The sequence below is a fragment of the Ornithodoros turicata genome, chromosome 10, assembly GCF_037126465.1.
Source record: "Ornithodoros turicata isolate Travis chromosome 10, ASM3712646v1, whole genome shotgun sequence".
In the NCBI taxonomy this organism is placed as follows: Eukaryota; Metazoa; Arthropoda; class Arachnida; order Ixodida; family Argasidae; genus Ornithodoros; species Ornithodoros turicata.
In genome coordinates, this window is record NC_088210.1 from 22,103,729 (window position 1) to 22,125,324 (window position 21,596).

A 21,596-nucleotide genomic window follows, 5' to 3' on the forward strand; every position below is an offset into this window, starting at 1 on the left:
ACATCGCTCATCTACTATCCAATCCAACACACAAGTCAAGAAAGTAGCCGTATGAAAAGTCTGTAGTGGAAGTTCGTGTTTGTGTTTACTTCGGGGTTTGTATTGCTGTGTCACGCCATCGAGTCTGCTAAAATGGTAAGCTTTGAATACGTTTCGTGGCAGTGCGTTTAAAGCCCGTATATGATAGGAAGTGCAAGCTCCACCGTGGCAGAGGAATGTTCATAGAATGTAACACACGCAGGCATCTGTGTGTATCTGTGCAAGTGACTGCTGCCACATGTTTAACGCTTCTCACAGAACGTTTCCGCCTGTCTTCCAGTTTCCTTTTAACATGTTTCACGAGCACCTTGCCCGACCATTCAATACACAGTACAGATCGTACTCTGTGTCTATGCTTCCTGGCAACGAACGGCAAGACGTCGAACGGGGCGGAAAGAGTGGGTATTCTTTCGCTTTTTGCGCCAATGTAGTTTAGTATTCGAGAGCTTGCGGCTTTACTTATGCCTCTTAAAAAAAGTCATGATGCTCTGACCCACATATGATCGTTTTTATTCGCAGTCATCATGCCACCCTCTGCACTGGATCACTTGAGTAAGACTGTTTGAAACATGTTTTTGAGGCTAAGACACTTACGATTGTTTTTCTCTTGATGTTCACGCTTCAGCTCGGCTCAACATTGTCTACCCAATGCTCTTCAAGCTTACCAACACAAAGTCCCAGAGGGAAAGTCATTGTGGTGTGCTGGAATTTGTTGCGGACGAAGGCAAAGTTTACCTGCCTTACTGGGTAGAACATGCTTTGACATAGGTTATCTTCACAAGCTGACTACGAACGTTGGTTTCTGATATTGTCTTCATCGCTTCTAACGTCTAGATGCAGAAAAATTTACTTTTAGAAGAGGGTGACATTGTGCAAGTTGAGAGCGCCATACTGCCGGTGGCCACATTCTCAAAGTTCCAGCCGCTCTCTGTTGACTTCTTGGACATCACAAATCCCAAGGCTGTGTATCCTGACTGAGTCAATGTGGCACACACACAGTGTGCCTAGAAAATTAAATATTGTACATTATGAAATAGCTACTGTGGAGACATGGAAAGGAAAGGCAACTTATTCTTGAGAACTGTCCATATATTCACACATGTTCCACAGAATACTTCAGCAGCAGATGCAAAAACTTCATAGCTTCCTGCTAACACATAAGCGTGTGCAAGCATTCAACATGTCTCTTGATGCACCTACTTTACATGCTCGATTGCTCGTATTCATTATTGAAAAGTATGAAACTTAACATCTCTACTAGCTTAGAGAATGCGCTGCGGAACTTTGCATGCCTTTCAACTCGAGACATCATTGCTATCGAGTACAACAACAAGGTAGGTGATAAATGCTTTCCAGTTGATGTGTCTCTTTTTGTGGTCGCTTATATTACAACGAATCCTATTCCGCCGCAGATTTATGAGCTGTGTGTCCTGGAGACAAAGCCGGGAAACGCCGTGTCAATCATAGAATGTGACATGAGTGTAAGTTGGAAAGCACGAATGGGACCCGCATTTTAAAGAGTGGATATCTTCTCGCAGGTCGAATTCGCTGCGCCTGTAGGATACAAGGAGCCCCAGTACACAAGAAAGAAGGAAGCCAAGGAAGATGATGTAATGACCGGACCCTTGAAGTGTTGCATTTTTCTTTAGTAATTACATTTAATTTATTTTTAATCAGATGGATCTTGCAGCATATGAAGAGGATACGACAAAGTTTGTTGTAAGTTTAGAGTTCTTAACGGTAACAAGCTTCGTGACGACATGCCTCAAAATTGGAGGATATGGGTGCGAGTTAACCAGGCATTTTCCCAGGACTTTAATTTGGAGGCGTCAGCCAATGACAGCAACACCAAAATTTCTGAGAAAGACAAGCCATTTGACAGAAGTAATGTAGTGTTCCCACAGCCTTTATTTTTTTTAAACCTCTGCATTTTATCATGGAATCCAAGAAGTTAAACATTCATTTATGAATTTCCAGTGTACTGACTAATCTTCATTGCAAAGCTCGAAAGTGCCGAACATCTTGGCCTGCCACGCAGATCTCCGGTTATAACCTCTAGTTAGGTGTTTCCGCTGGATATTTGTATTTAATCCATTTGATATGTTTCTTCTACCTTCAGGCATTTAGTGGCAAGGGTAACAGACTTGATGGCAAAGTTCGTGCTCATGAAGGTACAGTCAAGGAAGGGTCCAAACATAGTGTGAGAAGGTAGGTCAGATATAGGGTATAGACGCTTCCACTGTTTGCAAACAAACCGCGCAATCCAGAAGACTTACAGGGAGCACATCTGCATGACGCACGCTGGCACGAAAGCATCTATATTGGAGCATGTTATCATGATGAGACACCTAAGTGGAGGGTATAAATGTGTATCGCATGTATTCCTTTTCAGAGGCATTCCAGACTATGAGTATCAAATTGGGACCCTACGGTTTATTAGGACTGCAAGGCCCACGCAGGATAACAGCAACGTAAGCTCAATGTTTGCTTCTTCACTGTCCATGTTAGGGGTGTGTGAATGCTCAAAACTTGAAATAAGAATGCTATATTGTTATATTTTTTGTGAATAGTGTGAGAATTCCTAAAATTCCAACACCCCATGAAAAAAAAAAAAAAGGTGGGTGGGGAGGAGGGTGAAATCCACCTACCCCATGTAATGTCCCCATAGAAACCCTCCCGAAATATTTTTCTGGCTACACCACAGGTCACACACCCCGTATATTTATACCACAGCATTGAGTTTGTCGGGCATCTTACGCAGTAGTGATGGTCACAAAATAATTGATAGCTGATAGTTTATTTGTCGTCTGCAATAATACACTTGGAGCACTGTGGGGGACTGCTAGGACGAGCCATAATGTTTATAATGTGATTTTATTTTCTTTAGGTAAAGCCAGAAGACCAATTTTCGGCATTTTCTGGCCAGGGTCAGACCCTAAGATCCAAGACAAGAAGATAGGAATCCCTCCTTTGTCATTCCTTTATTGACTGGAATATCATCATCTTTTGGACTCATGTGATGCCAGCAGTGTACGAAGAAAAAAAAATGAGGCTATTTATAAAGCAAATCTATGCCTTCTATAAACGTAAAATTCATTGAGTTGTGCCTTGGGTTCTGACAGCCTTTCAGGACAAGTGTCTATCTGTGAAAGAACTGAAAGAGAGCTACTGATCTGGATGTTTATTTGTGCCCACCAATGTCAATATACTATGAGTGAGACAACAAAATGTACATGAGTGTTCCTCTTGGAGGATTATCGCACATGTGATGTCCTTCAATTGCTCTATCCTTGTGCCTAGTTGCTCCTACATGCGTTGTAGAAAGCCGTAGCAGAACCCGCGTGTCCTTTTGTCTACGTAAGCACTAGATGCCATCCGCACGATCCTAATGCCTTATATGTCCGTTTCATCGTAATACACGCTCCTGTTATGCATTCTCCTGCTGTCCCTGACAACTGTAGTGTGACGACTGATGCCATCTTTGGGATTGTTGATGACCACCAAGGGTTTGGGTTCCCAGTAGTCTAACGGCTGTTCAACCTCCAGCTGAGGTTCCAGGGCTTCACGCACTTTCTGTAAGATATCGTGAAGGCTGAGGAACTGCTGAATAACATTAATCCACCAGGTATCAAGAACTGAAGCGGTTCCAAAAGGAAGAAACTGACAACGTGTTTCTTCCACAATATTAAGGCGACGTCCGAATCACGACCTACTAGATTACAGCGATCATGTCATAGGCAGCCCTCCCCCGCGCCGCATTTGGAGGCTAGCGGTGGCGCCACTCATCAGCCCGGTTATTGCTTCCTGAATTTCTACGATGCTTTGTACTTCGGCTTACCTTAGTATCTTTGTACAAACAGTGGATGTTCCACGGGAGATGTGTCAGTCTAAACTTGATTATCATCATTATTCTATAATTCTATACGTTTTCATAGAAGCTGTTGCTGTCGTCTGCTACGGTAGTCGTACGTCCGCATCTGCACGTTCCAAAATTCAAATTTCCATTGTCCAATCATGGTGTAGGTCTCGTGGGCCGATGTGTAGCGCTCCTAGTGGATCGTGTGGACGGGCTTCTCATAGGGGTCGCTGAAGACATGGTCGCTACAGAGCCCTGGGTCGCTATAATCTAGTAGGTCATGGTTCGAATTTGAAAATGACATTTTGAGGACGTAAGTGCCCTCGGGCCACCCTCGACACTCTGCGTGGCTCCTCTCCTCCTCGGGGCCCGTATAGGGAAACAAGCCTAGATTAGCTTGACACAGTGTTTGCATCTTTTTATGTTGAAAGCGTAACTGCTCGACGAACATTTTCTTACCGAGACAAGTCCGGGTGATTCAGCTTGGAACACAGCTCGGCACATAAATACGGGTACGATTGACACAATGAGACCAAAGAGGACCCAGCCGACGATGTCTGCCCACATAGGAAAATGGTGCCTGTCACGGTAGCGAAGTCTGCTCAGGGACATGCCGCCGCACACCATTACGGCCTGCAAGGTCGGAAATCGGTGCCAGGTGGAAATCAGTGGTCTCTATGCCAGAAAATAATTGTCTGTATATTTACATGAGCAACATTCCCGAAAATACTCCGGCAGAAGGAGCACAAATCATCAGAGCTTGAGCCACCGCTCAACGTCACGTCTTTTTGTGCGTGCTTTTCTATCCGTGGGGAATGTCCTGCAGCTCGCCCACGAGATATTTCGTGGCAGACGACAGGGCCGTCGTCTGCTACGTGCGTGGCACGCCACTTTCAATCTTCTGGTGTGAATGCTCAACAAAAGACACAGCAGAGCTTCCGCCCTGCTAGCAGATTTTGCTTTTTCTTCCACTAGAATATTCTGTGGGGATGTCGCTCGTGTGAATACACAGTAAGCTGCTGCTCATATAGGATGTGGTAACAGAATACACACCACAAACACGAGTGGAGTAAGAAGACCCCAGCAGATACGAAGGTAGATGTACGGTACATGGTGCATGATTTCATTTTGAGTGCTCAAGAGGTTATGTCCACCTGGAAAACAGGCCCACAACAACGAAGTTCAGTTCGAACACTTCTGTTCCACTTCAAGATATGGATGCTTGTGATTGTCACAACATTACCGTAAAACCATCCCAAGGCGCATAATTCCGAGAAGGAAATTACTATGACCGCGAGGACAGCAACGTAGTAATCAGTCAACTGGAAGTAGTAAATTCCCCCCTGTAAAAGTGTAACGAAATAGTGGTTAGTTCAAAGGTACCATGTACTCCGTAGGAGACCCAATCCACAAAAGAGCTAAAGTTGTACTATTTCCAAATGGTTGTGGGCACAACTCTTACCTGAGTGATACAAGGGACACAGGTTATGAAACACGCAGCACATATGAAGAGGAGGAAAAGACCATGGCCTTGAAACCTTTGCTTGATGAAGCGACCATAGGCTTCTTCCAGTGCTTGCACCATGCTACTTCCTATGGTAACCTACACCAAGGAGCTAAAGGTAAAGAGCGCAGTGAGAGGATTCCGCAGTCACCTGCGAGTCCATAGCCATACAGATGAGAAAGAAGAAAAATGTTATGGCCCAGAAGCTGGGTACGGGCATGCAGCGGATCACTTCCGAGTATATGACGAACACGAGTCCAGGATCTGGAAAATTAATTCCGAAAATTAATTCTGAAAATTAATTCCGAAAAGGACGCTGTCTCTTGTGGGCATAGACTTCTACGTACAAGGGATTACGGCTGTAATGGCACATAACGTTTAGTTACCTTTATGAAAGAAGGTCCCGTCTATTCTTTGACGCCAGCGGACACAAATGTGACCAATCATCCCAAACACGACACACCCAACAACTATGACAGTGACGGTGTTCACAAAGACGGATATCACTGTATCCCTGTAAACGACAAAATACATTTTGGAGAACTATAGAATATTTTTTTTTAAAGAACTACGTCTTACTCAGCACCTCATTAGTGTGATTTGCTTCTTGTTCTTCGAGCTGATCACATAGTTTGAGCCCAGTGTTAGGCCCAAAGAGTGAATCGTTTGGGCTAAGGCAAATATCCATAGCTGGAAAAACGGAAAGAAATGCATTTCAGATCACTGTATAAACACACGAGGCATGCATTTACCCATGCGCTCTTGATTGCCTGAACATTGGGTTGGAAGAGATACACAATTCCTTCCTTTGCACCCGGAAGCATGACGACCCGCAGCAAGAAAGCGAAGAGAATGAGGAGTGGTGCCAGCGAGAGGACGTACTTGATGCGTCCGCTGAAGAATGTGTCCTTCCTCAGGGAAACATACATGAGGCACAGGCAGAGAGCAACCGAAGCCAGCAGCTCCCAGCGTACTTCTCCAGGGGAGTCGATAGCCTTACTTATTTCCAGGAGCTTATGGCTTCACAAGGAGTTCATGAAGCCAAAAGGAAACAATAGATTCTGGTCCATGATGTTGTCATACAGAAACCAAGATTGTCATGAGCTGTTCAGAGCTCGACAGAAACATACACAGATGCATCAGTCGATCTGGTGCATTACTATTTTCTACGACACCTTTGCCTCTACTTGATTTTACCCTTTTATCATAATAGTACCATTTTCGACCTGATTTCTTTTCTTTTTTTTTCAACTTTTTGTTCTGTTATTGTGATCACACATTTGGGTGTAAGTGTTGCAAATTGAAAATCCAATTCCTCTACTTTTCCGTACATTCTTTACTGAAAGATTCTGAATACCGCTTGTGCATTACCGAGTGTACAATGATTAATTTTAGGTTCACCTCTATTTGTTCAGCACTCAAGGAAGGCAATTCAAAAGAAATCCACAAAAGATAAAATTGAGACGAGAAAGATCGAAGGTTACCATTAAAAGTAAAGTTCAATCAATCAATCATTCAAGGTATAGTTCTCTTTCCAAGCATCAATTCGTAACCTTGCTTCTTCATGTAGTGCACTCCCTAATTCACTGAATCCCTGCTTCACTTTCCACCGACTTGAGTGGCATACTTTACTATTGCGGTTTGAAATTCCCGCCAGGAGAGACGTAAACGCGACGTCACTGTGACGACGCGGGGGCGTTCCCTTTCACATGGCCTACCCTTAGGAGGAAGTGTGGAAGAGGACGCTCACACACACTCACACATGACAATCTTGGCGGGACGTCACGAACACGTCATGAGGAAATTATCTGCACGCTCCTCGTCGTGGGTGCGGTCCGCTGACGACTCTCACGACAAAATAAGTATGACTTTGCAAACACGTCGATTACGAGCCAGATGGCTCGCACAGGAGACTTGTTCGGTGCCAGACACGCCCGCCAGGGCGACCACCCAACTCATACCAAGAATACTCACACCAGACAACTCGTACCACACTCAACTCATACCAGAACAACTCATACCAAGACAACTCATACCAAGACAACTCATACCAAGACAACTCATACCAGGACAGCTCATACCAAGACAAAACATACCAGGACAACACATACCACCAACTACATATACCAACTTTTTCTCTTTTTTGCGGCAAGAGGAGTTCTTTTTGGGATAAGCCTTTCAAGCTCACGCCACGTCCGGAAATGCTATCAGGAAAAAGAGAGAGAGAGAGGGAGCGAGAGCGACTTCACTGATTCTGCCGGCAATATAAGAATTTCTCAAATGACATTTACCGAAGCGCACTGAAGGATAGTTAAACCGCACTACAATGGTTATTGGGAATTTTGAAATGAAATCAAATCGAAATTGTCCCACATTTTCCCACATTTTCCCAATTGTCCCACGTATGCGTGTTTACAGAGTACATCTGGCTGGTCGCAACGCAACCAAGGCACAAGACAAGGCAACCAGGTAGTCGGTGGTGATAATAAATTTCTTATGATAGGAGGCTTATCCCTCGATGACCTTAATTGTGGCCAGGCCGACAAGCCGTTCCTGGAGTATCAGAACAATTTACCCGACGTAGAAGCTGTTGCTTAGTGCTTCCCACCGTTCTACTAAAGTTCTAAAAGTCTGCATGCCACCACGGATTGCTAGTCTTTGGCTGGCGCCCCAACGCATCGCCAAAACAACGCTTGGAGAAACGTGTCAATAGACAACTTGCGTATAGCATTGTAAAGGTCTGCAATATGGATTGAGCCCATTGACCATGTACTAGTGTTTTAGTGTTCCGTGCGACAATGAAAATGTGGGAGATTCTTGATTTCTCCCCATAAAAGTCCCCATCTAAAGTCCCCATTTCTTGCTTTAACTATTTTTTAGTGTGCGTCGGCAACTGTCATCTGTACGACTGCTATATTTCCTTCAGTATAACTGCACATTATGCGACATTTTTTCATGATATGACCTTCCTCTGCGTGACTTGGATTTGTATCGTACAAAAAAAGCTACTCCCGTAATCAACACCCCTTCCCGCAAGACTAAAATAAACATAAAACATTTCCCGCAAAAATAATAATAAATAAAATAAGATAAACAGTATGAGTGTCCTGGTATTTCTTGTCCTGGTATGAGTGGTCCTGGTATGAGTTGTCTTGGTATGAGTTGGGTGTGGTATGAGTTGTCTCGGAATGAGCTGGGGTAGAGCCCCCGCCAGATATATTTATTTCAATCGTGTGAGCGCTCTCTCCCACATCTCGTCCTCACGTGACAATGGCGCGAAGGGAACGCCTTCGTGTCGTCACACTTACGTCTGCGTACGTCTCACTGCGCGGGAATTTTAAACCTTGTGGATGGATTCAGATGATATTGAATTATACCGCTCAGGTGCCGAAAAATAAAGTAAGATTGGGTGAGTTAGGAAATGCACTACCTGTGGAAACAAAAACCTGCAGTACTGATGCTTTGATGCAATGTTAACAAACGTTCAAACGAAAACATTCCCTCAAGTGGATTCCGTATAGGCGGAGAGATGAGTTTTAGGAAATCGTGAACACCCTGCGATTCCGACTCCGAATCGCCGTCAGTCGACCAGCTGATGATGCCAGCTACTCAAAAGATATCAGGCGATTGGCTTACCATGTTTCCAGAAAGTTATCGTGAAACTCTAGGTTTTCCTAAAACTCCATATTGTATTCGTATTTCTCGTTCATTGTTTTGTTGCTGCACTTCATCGTTTTCCATCCTGACCTCGTTTATCCGTTATGCATAACTTATTTTACCCAGATATTGTCCGATTTCCGAACTCTCCGGCTGAAAACCGACGGACGGATGGCGACCCTGCCAAGAACTCCCCGTGCATTCACAGGAGCGACATCCCCATGGAGTACTCAAGTGGAAGAAAGAGCAAAAACCTGCTCCAGGAGGCGAAAGTTCTGGCGAGACTTATTTGGTTGAGCAATCGCACGGCGCCAGAATATCGCGGGCGGCGTACTGCGCACATAGCAGACGACACCATTCGGTCCTGTCGTCTGCTACGGAATACCTTGTGTCAGAGCCAACACCACCTAGACAGAGAAAGCCTGCTTACTCGTCCACGTGACGTAACAACTAAGAATCAGCCAATCAGGATAGTGTTTTCAACGGCGGTAGCCAATCACGAACGTGCTTTTAGCGGTCGTAGTCATGGAGACGAACCACCGTCGTCTGCGAGTAGTGATTGAACGTCCCCGCATACTAAACGGAAAATCTTTGAAACAACGCCCAGAACGGTCCCATATCTTTCTCAAGACCAATTTTTGGCAAACGTGTTGCACTTTTCAGTCGCACCAAGTTAGTTGCAATCATTTGCGAGTTCTTGAATTCGCAACGGCGAAGGAGGGAGAAGGAGAACGGCGAATGCCTTCTGTAGGTGACGTTGGCCTGAGCCGTAGGACCTCCTCCATTATTAGAAGAGCACGAAAAGACATGACGTTGGAACGGTGGCTCCCACGTGGCAGCAGGAAACTATGACGTTGCCTGCATCTTGCACGCGAGCATTCTGGGGAATGTCAGTCGTGTCAATACCACGACCTACTAGATTATAACGACCATGTCAGGCGCACCCCTCCGAAGGCAGCGGTGGCGCTTCTGATCGTCCCAGTTATTGCTTCCTCAACTTCTACAATACTTTGTACTTCAGCTTACCTTAGTATTTCTGTACAAGCGGTGGACTTCCACAGATGTTTCATTCTGAGGTTGATTATTATCATCATTCTACGCGTTTTCATAGGAGCTATCGCTGTCGTCTGCTACGGTTGTCGCACATACGCTTCTGCGAGTTCAGAATTCAAATTTCCATCGTCCAATCGTGCGCCAATCCGCCAGGGCGCGTCAGTAGCGCCCCTGGCGGATCGTGCGGGCAGGCTCCTCATAGGGTTTGCTGATTGTGACATGGTCGTTATAATCTAGTAGGTCGTGGTCAATACACGGTACAGTCAGGAGCGTTATACACATTGCAGTTTTGGTCAGAGGGATACACTTTTTGGCCTTTACCTACTCGAAGAACTCCTGGGCGGTAGTCATACGACGAGAGAGCGTGTAAGACACCCAGGATTGATCGTCAGCGTCCGACTCGTCCAGATCCGGCCTCTGCGTCAGGTCCACTTCGAGATCGGGAATACGGAAACCAGGGGTCGTCCCGTTCGGCGATACAGTCGCGGGTGCGCGCGTCACGTTGGGAAAGGTTAGTTTACCCGGTTCAAAGTTAGCGTTCGGGTTGTGGAATCCTCCGTACAGGCTCAAGATCAGGGTGTCTGGATCCTCGCAGCACTGCTTCGTGTTCCAGGAGTTGGCGCACTTAGCCCAACGTGGGTCGCCGTGGAAAGAGTTGAAGAAGTAGAAAATAGCCCAGGAAAAAATGACCGAGTAGAGGGAGGTCATCACGAAAGAAGTCGCTACTCCGGCTAGACCAACGCCTGCGGAGAACAAGTCAAAGATGTACAAGACACTTTAAAAATAAATATTAATAATAAAATGAAGGAAAAAATGTGCATTTGTAAAACGGCACTAGATACCTAAGTGAAGGACACTAAAGACAATTACTAAACAGAGACAAAGAAAAAACCGGTGCTGATGAATGACAAGTGAATGAATGAACGACCCCGCCGCGGGGATGACTTCCGCAAGTCCTCCGTTGTTCTGAACTGAACTTTGACGACTCACGAATTAGTATAGTTCAGTTTCGGAACCAAGCGGGTAGTTTGATGGATACGGAAGGGTTTTCTTTTTTCCTTTTTTTTTAAAGAAGTACCATGAACCTCAAACCACTGACTCGTATCGATGTACTGCTATCGAGAGGCCTCTCAGGGTCGTGCTCAGGGTAAACCATACCACGATCAGAGAAAATTTGCCGCACCGCGTATCATGTATAGTCAGAACATTTTGACCTGCTTCACAAAACCACAGACTAACAAAATACAGAAGCCAACACTGAAGATTTTTGTTTAAGTTTATGTGATCTACAGGACTTGACTCCCGTATACGCATCTAAAACCACAGACTATGAAACTCTTCACTGACACCAGCGTTACACATCTTGAAAGAAACACTAAACCGTACCGTACGCAAGGATATGTAGACAGCGGACCGGCGCGTTTCTGAACATCTCCCAACAACACAACTCGTACAAAAAAAAAAAGAAGTAAGAAAATCCTACAGATTTCAAGCACTAATTCGGTCATGCAATTCACGCCCGTCTTATATGCGCCAGTTATTAATTAACATGCACCCTGCAACTTACCATAATGTTTATGGACTTTATTCGGTTCGTATTAGCGCCGCGAAGCAGCTGCCCGCTATGGCAAAACCGCAGGAAATCCTCAGACAGCATAGCCGATGGGACGATCCCAAGTTTAAAACCTACCACCTCCCAAACTTTAGTTTGGTCCAGCCTTGAGCTTGGTCTGGGACGTGCTAGAGTCACTAGATAGTGACTCTAGGACGTACCACCAGCGGGTGGGTGGTGCGTCCATTTGTACAGTTTAGGCAGTGTGTGTCTGTCTCTGTGTTTTCACTTTCATGTCCTCTATACTGGCTGCGCTTTTGTTCGGCCAGTGAAAGGTCCTCTGCAGCTAAGTACAATGAGCGCGCACTATACGCTGTACGCAGGAAGGACACATCCCGTTGCGGTCAGCGGGAGAAGGGCATGAAAGTTGCATAATACCTTTCATGAGCGGACATAGCTTGGCAATGGCAGAAATGGGCCCAGATTGCGTCACTCTTCCTGCCGCCATTTCAATGCAGATCATGGGCATGCCACACACAACGAGCAGCGTCAGGTAGGCAACCATGAATGGCCCTGCATACAAGGACATCGAAAAAAAAAAATATATATATATATGTTCAATGCGACATTGAGAATGCTCTAAGAAACTTTCCACTGACGTTTCGAAAGTATAACAATTTTCCCATCACTGCGTGATGTTTCGCATTGTCATGGTCACTCTGCAGAAGGTTGTGACGTCATCATCAGTTGTGACGTTTCAGCGTGGCGCACGTGTAACGTTATCGATATCGGGGTTTAATCAAACAGTTCCACTTTGTCAACATGGGGCCCTATATTCTCGTCAGAGTAATCGCGGCCTCGAGTAGTTTGTGTCTCGCTTGTAATTCGTCGTCACGCCCTATAGTGGTCACGCCTTCTTCACGTAACGACCAATGGCGGGCAAAGACACAGAGTGATCGAGATCGATTACTCTGACGAGAATAGGGCCCGTGGAGTGTTAGCGGACAGTTGATAACGTGACTTCCGAAGTACCGTAATTACTGCAACCAATCACCGAATAAGATGCGGAGTCACGCACGCTGTCATTGGCTCCGGTAGGTACGGTAATTTCACACTGACGTTATCAACGGTCCACTGTACGTGATGCATTCCGGATGGTTTACGGGATCCACTGCATCCTCGCATCCATTGAGGTTCGCGGTAATCCTACGAGGGACACGAAAGGTAACGCTGTCAGTAGTCTATAGCTGCCATCGTTCAAGATGTCATTATGTAAAAGTAACACCACAGCTTCAACGGTGCATGACATCCGCGTGTATCGTAAAGGATACCCGCTCATGTTGGGATTAATGGGAACGAAGGAGCGGATGCGGCGACACTCGGATCCCACCAGCTATCTAATTTGAGCCACGCGTATTTCAGGGGCATACGGTACGACGCAAAGAAAATGCTTTACTGCTCTCAGTACAGTTCTGTGGTCTTCGTCCTGCCGTGCTCCGACTAGTACACAATAGATTGGCACTTTTATGGAAATCTATTCAACATCACATAATCGCTGTCCTTACCCGCAGTCCATCAACGCGCATCGACATTATAGCCCACCACTCGACTTTAGTACCACGTCCCATCATTGGACATCAACTTCAACCTCACGGCTTCAACACAACACCATTCTCCTTGATGTCCATCATTTGAGTGAATTTGTCGGCCTATGAATCAGATCATCGTCTACAAGACACAAGGAAGTTGCCGCTCCTAGCCGGTTGAGCAAATAGTAAAGTAAGTAAGTATTAGCTGGAAAAAAAAGGAAAAAAAGGAAAGAAAGACGACGAGAGATACCGTAGCCCTGGTGAAGTTTCTGATGGACCAGCTGGCGCACAATCTTTCGCAAGGATCATAAAATTGTGGGTCGTAGAGCTTCAGGTCGGGGTAAAATTAACCCACAGACCCACCCCTGCGGCGTCGCTCATATAATTGTCTCGTAACATAAAGCCACGATTTACCTCTTTTCACACACAGGCACAGGCAAGCATACGTAGTGATTTACTTTCACATGCAAGTGATTTCGTGTAGCCAACTCCAAAGATGCATGAACCACATCTTCGCAATTTTCTTACTGTGCCTTAACTTAACTTCCGTCCACCGAATGTGCTCACATTCCGATAGTACGGTATATACATAGTACACCCGAGAAAAAAATGCCGAGCGGTCAGCATAAAATGCTTCGGTACATGCCGTCCGTGTACTCCTATGAGCACTACGGAGCGACATGCATGGCTTTGTTTTTACCAGCCTCCTTCCTTATCATTTTTCCTTCCGCAGCTTTCTAGAACTGCGCGCTGTTGAGATAGGGGAGCTACTACTTAAAGTGCTTTCAGAAAACGGAAACGCTTGGAGAGCACAACTGCGTCCATTATCGACTAAATGCCTCGGAAAAAGACTCGCGCAATACTATATCTTGGCAATATTTACTTTTGAACGACGTCGAAGCCCTCTACGATGCTAAGTGCCATTATCACCGCTTATCCGCTAACATGAGGCGTTTGATAATATAAAAAAATATAGAATGATTTCCTTTGTGGACTAGAATTTCAGACCAGGTGGTACAGTGTACGCTGTTCACATAGACATGTTTCGCATTCTGTTATTTTATATTGTGAGGAAAATCCCGATCACGCTCATCCCCATCGCTCTGACCATCGCGCCGAACCGCGTAATTCATTCTGGTTTCGGCAGTCGTTCCAACGGCCCTCATTAAATCCCTCCGGCTGTGACTGCGGCTGCCTCTGCTTTCTGCTTAACATCATGTACGCGTTGACATGGCAGGCTACATGCATGGCATGCACGCATGTATAGGCGTTGATGCTGTACTGTGAGACGAGATAATCACCGATCACCAGGAGGTGAAGATGATAAGAAATAAATGATCAGTTCATTCCATTGGGCACAATACATTTGGAGTACCCATGGCGACTTCCAAAGAATTGGTAAAGATTCCTGTAGGCAGGCGACGTTTCATTTACTTTTTTATTACGCGTGAAAGACTCCCCCATCTCTTAGAAGTATTTGGCTATCTATTACCCCTTTTTAGGACAGTTTCGTTAACTCAATAATCTGCGGACCACGATAAATTCTCCGTTAAGCAGACATCTCACGTATATATCTGTAACATTGAAAGACACGAACGATATTGATTAGGAATATTATGGATCGAAGGCGATGATTAACTAGCAGGCAGGATATTTTGTATCCATATTGTCCGAGCACGATGAAACATTAAAACGAAGTAAGAAACGTCCGAATGAAATTATTGCGTATTCATGACTCCTATTGCATGACCATCAAGAGTCGGACGACTTGTCCAGTGCCTACTCTTACTGGTCCCATTAGTGGCCATTAATGCCTGAAAAAAATATTACGTCGCACACAAATACTAAAAAGTGGTCGCCGACCTTCCCGGCCATTTACGGTTTGACCCCATTAGCGCTTTTATCTCGTTATGCAAATGCGCAAAAAGATGTTAGATGCAGGATACGGGAAGACAGAAAAAAGCATGTTTCCTCTGTCGATCGTCTCAACTACCACCCCTATCACCACCACTGCGTCTCAACTGCACTCAGCAGAGCGCAAGTAATTGTAGTGGCAATAATAACACCTTTTTACTTTCTTCATCCTTTCTTCTTATTCTCTTTCTTTTTTTCTTTTTGCGTCGGCATAGGACGACGCAAACGGGAAAAGAAATCGCCGGCTCAAACAGTAGGACCCACAGTGATGCAAGTGTAAAACAAAGGGCACAAAATTATACGTTTCTTTTCGTCGTCATCCATCAAAAACGTCAGGGTGACGAACCGGTTCTGAGAAGGTGTCATCGAAAAGTATCGACAGCAGCATGTAACAAAGCTGCTACACAAGGTCCCTTTCACAGCTCCTGTGCTACGTTGCTTCACCTCGCTCCAATGCGTCGCCACCAAAGTGTCGTCTGCCATAATTTTGATTCGTTATCAACGTACACTCTTAAAAATGAACTTCGCCACATAGCACGCTCCTAGCCAACCATCATCCCGGGTGATATCGTTCCCTTCCTTGATTTGTTGAAAAAGGGAGGCGTACGCCTTTTTGTGACACTTATGCAGAAATGTTAATTGTCACAAAAAGGCGTACGCCTCCCGTTTTCCTCAAATCATGTGAGAGAACGATGTCACTCGGGATGATGGTTGGCTTGGAGCGTGCTATGTGGTGAAGTTCAAACTTAAGAGTGTAGGTCGATATCTTGCGTGTATCTCGAAGACGCGTACTATCCTTGACACCATTAAAGCCGTTTTCCCGCTATCATGCGTTTGAGTGATATTTTTAGGGGGGAAAATATTCCCGGGAACAGCACCGCAAACGGTACAGCCCCAACGACCTATTTATAGGGTTTATTCGCTGACGTCACCTCGTCGCCATACTGTAGGTCCCTCGAAAGAATAAAATTCTTTCCCGGAACAGCCTCGAAGTTATGTTCCCGCCTTCGTTCGCAGTCATGGAAATTGGTTGGATACGCTACAAATCACAGAGCACAATAACTTTGAAACACCAAATATACGGTGAGTACGATATGGGTAACGGCTTGGATGGGACCCATAATATGGCGGCCGAATGCAGCACATCTGCCTGCTAACGACAGTGGCGGTCTCCTGCGGATGACCTCATGTGAATAAACCCTATAGGCCGCGCAAAGACACAGTCTACCGGGGGGCGAACCGCGCTATCAAGGGCCCTTCTCCAATATGTGAAGGATATACGCGTTAATATACACCCTAAAAACAGATGGTGGTGGTGGTGGGGGTGGTGGTGGTGATACCGGCGGTGAAAGGGCTCGCTCTAAAAACAGAACTTCACCGCATAGCACGCTGTGCGCCAACCATTGCCACGAATGATAGGGTTATCGCTTCTGATTCGAAAAGAGAGGGGGGCGTACGCCTTTTTGTGGCAGTTTGGATACATGACAATTGCCACAAAAAGGCGTACGCCTCCCTCTGTCTTCCAATCACAAGCGATAATCCTATCATGCGTGGCAATGGTTGGCGCACAGCGTGCCATGCGGTGAAGTTCAGTTTTTAGAGTGTAGGCAGGGACCAGCTGGGCCAGTTTGCATAAAAGTTGTGCTAGGATGCTAAGATAAGGAAAACTATTAGCCACAGACTCGACAGTGTATTTGACACGAGCTGGAAGATAATGGTAGCTTTGGGCTGCAGCATTGTTCCTGAAGCTGAAGGCGCACTCTTAAAAATGAACTTCACAGCGTAGCATGATCCTAGCCAAACCATCATCTCAAATGATATCGTTATCTGCCTTGATTTGTTGAAAACGGGAGGCGGACGCCTTTTCTCTGACACTTAAGCTGTTCATAATTGTCACAAATACTTTGCTCTCCCCGACGAACTCGTGCACCCTCAACGCATCCCCATTCTTCACCCTCCTCTATCCTTCATCCGTCCGCCCTTTCTTTGTATTTTGTGTTGTTGTTGTTTTTTTCTATAGTCGTGACGACGCCCACTTCTGTGTGGCTAACAACGGCGAGCCTGTCCTGCCTCTCCGAAGAGGTTAATGCATGAAAGAGGTTAATGCAGAGGGTAATGCATAGATGTAAAACTATCGATAAATTGACTATCGATAGTGTCGAAAAACTATCGATAGTTTTCTGATAATTTACTATCAGTAGTACTGCTCTTTTGTCTTTTCTTTGCTATCGATAGCTAGATTTGATTTTCATTATCGATGCTTTCGTTCCCCGTCTTCGTTTTCACAGTGGGCAAAACGACAACTATAGGGAATCATTTCCCACTGTGTGCTCCGCTTTATGTTTCTGATGTTATTGGTGTAATTCTACGTAGCAAATAAAAAACAAACAAACAACTAGAACAGAATCACGTACGTGCGACACGTTATTTCCGTTTAGCTGCAAGCAGCGAAAGAAGATGCTCATCATAAAATCGTACGCACGCACTCATGAGACTGCAATGACAGTCAATCCAGTGCACAGAGTATATCACGTGACCTTGCAGTGGTTTGAGCGACACGAGAAGCAAGGGTCAGCGTCGGAGGGGATTAAGCTGCCCTGAGTTGTATTGCAAAAACTTGTAGAGGTGGAGGCATTTTCTTTTTCCATTTTTATCTGCTCCCCGATAGTTCTCCGATAGCCGACTATCGATAGTTTTCTTTCGATAGTTCTTTTTTGCTATCGACAGTTGTTTTGCATAATTAATCTATATAGTCTCTAAAAATGACTCAATTAAATTCTTTCCTTCTTATTCTTAGAGTGAAGAAGTGACATCGGTCAACGTCCACTTGGCATTATTAGTATCCAAATTATTATTATATCTTTCGTTTTTTTGTATAGACACCGGGCATGTATGACAAAGTCATTTCAGTCACTGTCATCTTGTATGGGGCACTCGACTAAGGCAAACATAATACCTTGCTGAAATTACAAAATAAACTCATCCGCATTTTAAATGGAATTCCCTATCACGTATCGTTCACGCGTATCGTTATGAATGTCGAACTCAGTGACATTGGCAATTGCCTCGCTGCAGAACCTCATATGGCACACAAAGTGTGGCTTATCAGATTCTTTGTTTTCTCAGTAACTTAAAGTGCGATCCGTTATCCATATCACGGAAGTCAGTCCCCGACCTCTGTGTAGGTAGTTTCAAATAACGTCCAAGCTTTTTCTCGTTCCACTATCATTTTACTATTTTTTTTTCCTCTTCACTATGGCTCTCTTTACTACTGCACTGCTGTATATGTTCAATGTGCTGTGCTTGGTTTTGGTTAGTCCTGTGATTGATGGATTTGTAAAAGAAAAAAATGGAGATGTTAGTCTCGAGCCACTCGGGACTGGCTACTCCAGGACGCGTTATTCAGAGACTTCGAAAGGGAAACTACACAAACCTATACACTTTGAAACGGAGTGGAAACGGAATGGATGAAAGCAACACCACAAAACTTGGCACCAAAAGCAACAGTGTAGGAGAGTCCACGTGCGAAATCTCGATGCACAAAAAACAAAGAACGTCACAAAGTGTCAAAGAGGTCCTGTGACTAGGTGTTCCTTTGTATTGGTTTTGTAGTAGACTCCTAATAGTCTGAAGCGCTCATATGGAAGTTACTGATTTCATTTGTGTTACATCTCATTTTCTTTCTTACGTAAATTAATACTAGCCTGTCCGTATGGGAGCGGCGAGCTCGTTAAGTCACGTCTGTGACTTTTTCTTGCATTCTTCCTCCACGGTTTGTTTGTTGAACCCTCGTTAATATGACCCCCGATAATCTGACATACGCGCCTTACGACCATACTCTTGGGGAACAATGCTGTGAAACCTCTGCAAATCTCCCCCGTTAATATGACAATTCCGCATTATGACCAAAATTTTCGGGAACGACCATGGTCATAATAACGAGGGTTCACTGTATTATTATTATTAGTTCATAATAGATAATAAGTGCACGAAAAATGTTGATTTCACTCGCGCGTATACGTGTATAAATTATAACAACCACGTATAGTGCATCACATCTGTTGAGGAGCGAAGTCTAGAACGAAGCAGCGCGTCGTGTACGTACGATGTCTCTGATAAGGACCATCTATCTCGCCAGCAGAAGGCAAACAGAAGTCGCATGGGCAGTAAACGTAGGCAGATATGACGCTCGCGCACGATCGCATTTGCGTTCCGAGTATTTGCCGATACGTCCTATATCAACGACGCACCACTGCAAATCCGGCCGTGCAAGAGCACGGCGTCCCACGTATTATTACGTCTTCGTTAATGGCTTTCGCCCGGGCGATACTAAGGTGTTCATTATCTGGAGCTCTTACGATACGAAAGAAAAGGAAAAAAAAAACCACGACGAGAAAAACGCGCCGCTGCTTTTTTCTTTTTTTGTTCAGGCAAGCTTGCAATACGACGTCAATTTAGTTCGATGTTTAGTCTGTACTGTGCTTTTCTTTTTTCTCATATCCTGTTTGACGGCAGAGTCATATTTTGCGATAAGTATAGGGAGGACGAATCTCGGAATATGTCGTAAGCCTGTTCTTTTTCCTTTTTTATTTTCTGAATGTATTCTTTGCAGGAAACTACGTTCTAGCATCTTCAAAGAGCGTGGTGGCTCATTTCATCTTTCGCAGCGAATAGCATGAACGCAAAGGATTAAAAGGGGCCGAAAACACCTTAAGAACAATCTTGGGGACGTAAAGCTGCGGCGATGTCCTCGATAACAAAACGTGCAACGGTCTATACAAAATAACTCCGATAGAGCACACAAACATACCTCCACATAGTTCTGCCCTTACAATTCTCCCTGTTGTTTCCTCTTTCACATGATGTCTCACTCCCAAGAAAAAAGAAAAAAAGCGGCGTACGTATTCGTTATAGGTATGCCTTCGTGTGGACTGCTTTCACGAAAACACTTCTACGCGATTTCGCGTAACCAACAACTTTTTCTCACCTCCTCCGTGCATGAAGCAGAAATAGGGAAATCTCCAAATGTTGGCCAGCCCGACGGCTTCCCTGGTACATCCCGCCACCAGGTCCAAGTAGTGCAGCCATCGGTTTTCCTTGGACTTCGCCTTGGGGGCTTCGGAGACGTGCTCTTCGTCCGACGAGGAGTCGTAATAGTAATCGTCCGCGCGCGAGTGCGGCAGCGGTTGCTGGCGAAGCTCCGGAACGGATCGCGACAACCGCCGGGTCACCTGCACCGCTAGGTTGCTCACTTCTTCGCCGCACGAGAAAGACCGGTAGTACTTAGCCGCTTCCTCCAAGCCGTCCACAGAGGGCAAGTCTACGGGCACATCACTGTCCGACACCTGCTGGGGGATAGGCTGAAAGACCACTTGGGTCGGCGTTCCGGGGACCTGGTCTCCACCGACCACAGTTGGGATGCCAGGAACAAGTCCAGCGGAAGTGGGGATCAAGATGATCGGTCCCAAAGAGTCGAACTGGCCTTTGGAGAGGCCCATTGCTGAGTACATGTCGGCAGGCTCCATGCTTGTAGTGGTGTTACGAAATTGGCAGTGGTAGAACCCGATCGCATCACATTGCACGAGCGTGAAGTCGCGGCACGGCAACAGAGATCAGTGAAGGTCGTTGGAAGATTGAGCAGGCACGAACGAACTGATCGCAGGAGCGGCGGTCTGTGCTGTCTGTTACTGGCGCACTCCCCATGCGGCGGGCTGTGTGCGACAGGTGAGCGTTCATTCAAAGATGGCGCCACTTTTGGGGTTTGTTTTTGAATCGCTCGCGTTGATTTCCTGGGAAGTTGCGGAGTAGAGGTAGGATGGCGTTGATTGTAGTATTTCGTGTTGGAAGAGGAGCGCGATGGCAGGATGCGCTTTGATTCGCGGAAGAGCAACATTGTGCTTTGATTTCTGTTTGATATGCGTTCAAGACTCTGCAAGGTTGATGCTTTTGATCAAGTATTGTGCAATCGCACGACATTTTAGGGGGTATCCTCCAGACTTCTTTTTTTTTTGGGGGGGGGAGGGTGTAGGGGGGTGTAGGGGGTCTGGACAAAGCACTGGTTGAAGGTCTGAGGGGTTGTGAAGCACAACGTCAATTACGTGAATACAGACAGGTGCACTTATATGTTATACGAACCACATTCAGTGGCCACATGGCTATATTGTTTTCCAAAACGCTGATATAGCTATAGTAAAAATGATAAGATACTTAAAATTAAACTGTTATGCGTACGAGCTTTGTTTCCCCGCGGGCTTTGGAAGTCAGTACTCTAGTACAGCACGGTAAACGCGGAGTTCCATCTACTGAGTATTTGTGCATGGTTCAAAGGTGCGAAAATTGCATAATAAGAAGCCTGAGTAACGGCGAGGTCAAGAGTTTCGTTTAGAAAAGGCGTATATAATATGTGAACATCTTGTCATGCTATAACAAATG

At 45.5% G+C, this 21,596-nt stretch overlaps 2 protein-coding genes across 3 annotated transcripts; one reads left to right on the plus strand and one right to left on the minus strand.

Moving 5' to 3' along the window:
* The first annotated feature begins 26 nt into the window (after positions 1 to 26).
* LOC135371041 (ubiquitin recognition factor in ER-associated degradation protein 1-like) lies at positions 27 to 3,291 on the plus strand. Its single transcript, XM_064605012.1, has 12 exons — positions 27 to 135; positions 320 to 437; positions 559 to 591; positions 665 to 786; positions 874 to 1,004; positions 1,301 to 1,373; positions 1,452 to 1,520; positions 1,578 to 1,649; positions 1,717 to 1,758; positions 2,159 to 2,247; positions 2,432 to 2,510; positions 2,927 to 3,291. Exons 1-12 carry the CDS (start codon positions 133 to 135, stop codon positions 2,996 to 2,998), a joined length of 903 nt encoding a protein of 300 aa, XP_064461082.1. The 5' UTR covers positions 27 to 132; the 3' UTR covers positions 2,999 to 3,291.
* Positions 3,206 to 20,870, minus strand: LOC135371039 (sodium- and chloride-dependent GABA transporter ine-like). Of its 2 annotated transcripts, XM_064605009.1 has the most exons (12): positions 20,152 to 20,870; positions 12,100 to 12,234; positions 10,435 to 10,852; positions 6,152 to 6,419; positions 5,986 to 6,089; positions 5,786 to 5,913; positions 5,551 to 5,663; positions 5,358 to 5,498; positions 5,139 to 5,238; positions 4,949 to 5,049; positions 4,355 to 4,528; positions 3,206 to 3,612 (listed from the first exon to the last, which is right to left on the minus strand). In XM_064605009.1, the coding sequence occupies exons 1-12, from the start codon at positions 20,687 to 20,689 to the stop codon at positions 3,433 to 3,435; spliced, it is 2,400 nt and encodes a 799-aa protein (XP_064461079.1). In that variant the 5' UTR covers positions 20,690 to 20,870; the 3' UTR covers positions 3,206 to 3,432. The 2 variants fall into 2 exon arrangements, with proteins under 2 accessions (XP_064461079.1, XP_064461080.1); XM_064605010.1 differs by lacking the exon at positions 12,100 to 12,234.
* Between the last annotated feature and the right edge of the window lie 726 nt (positions 20,871 to 21,596).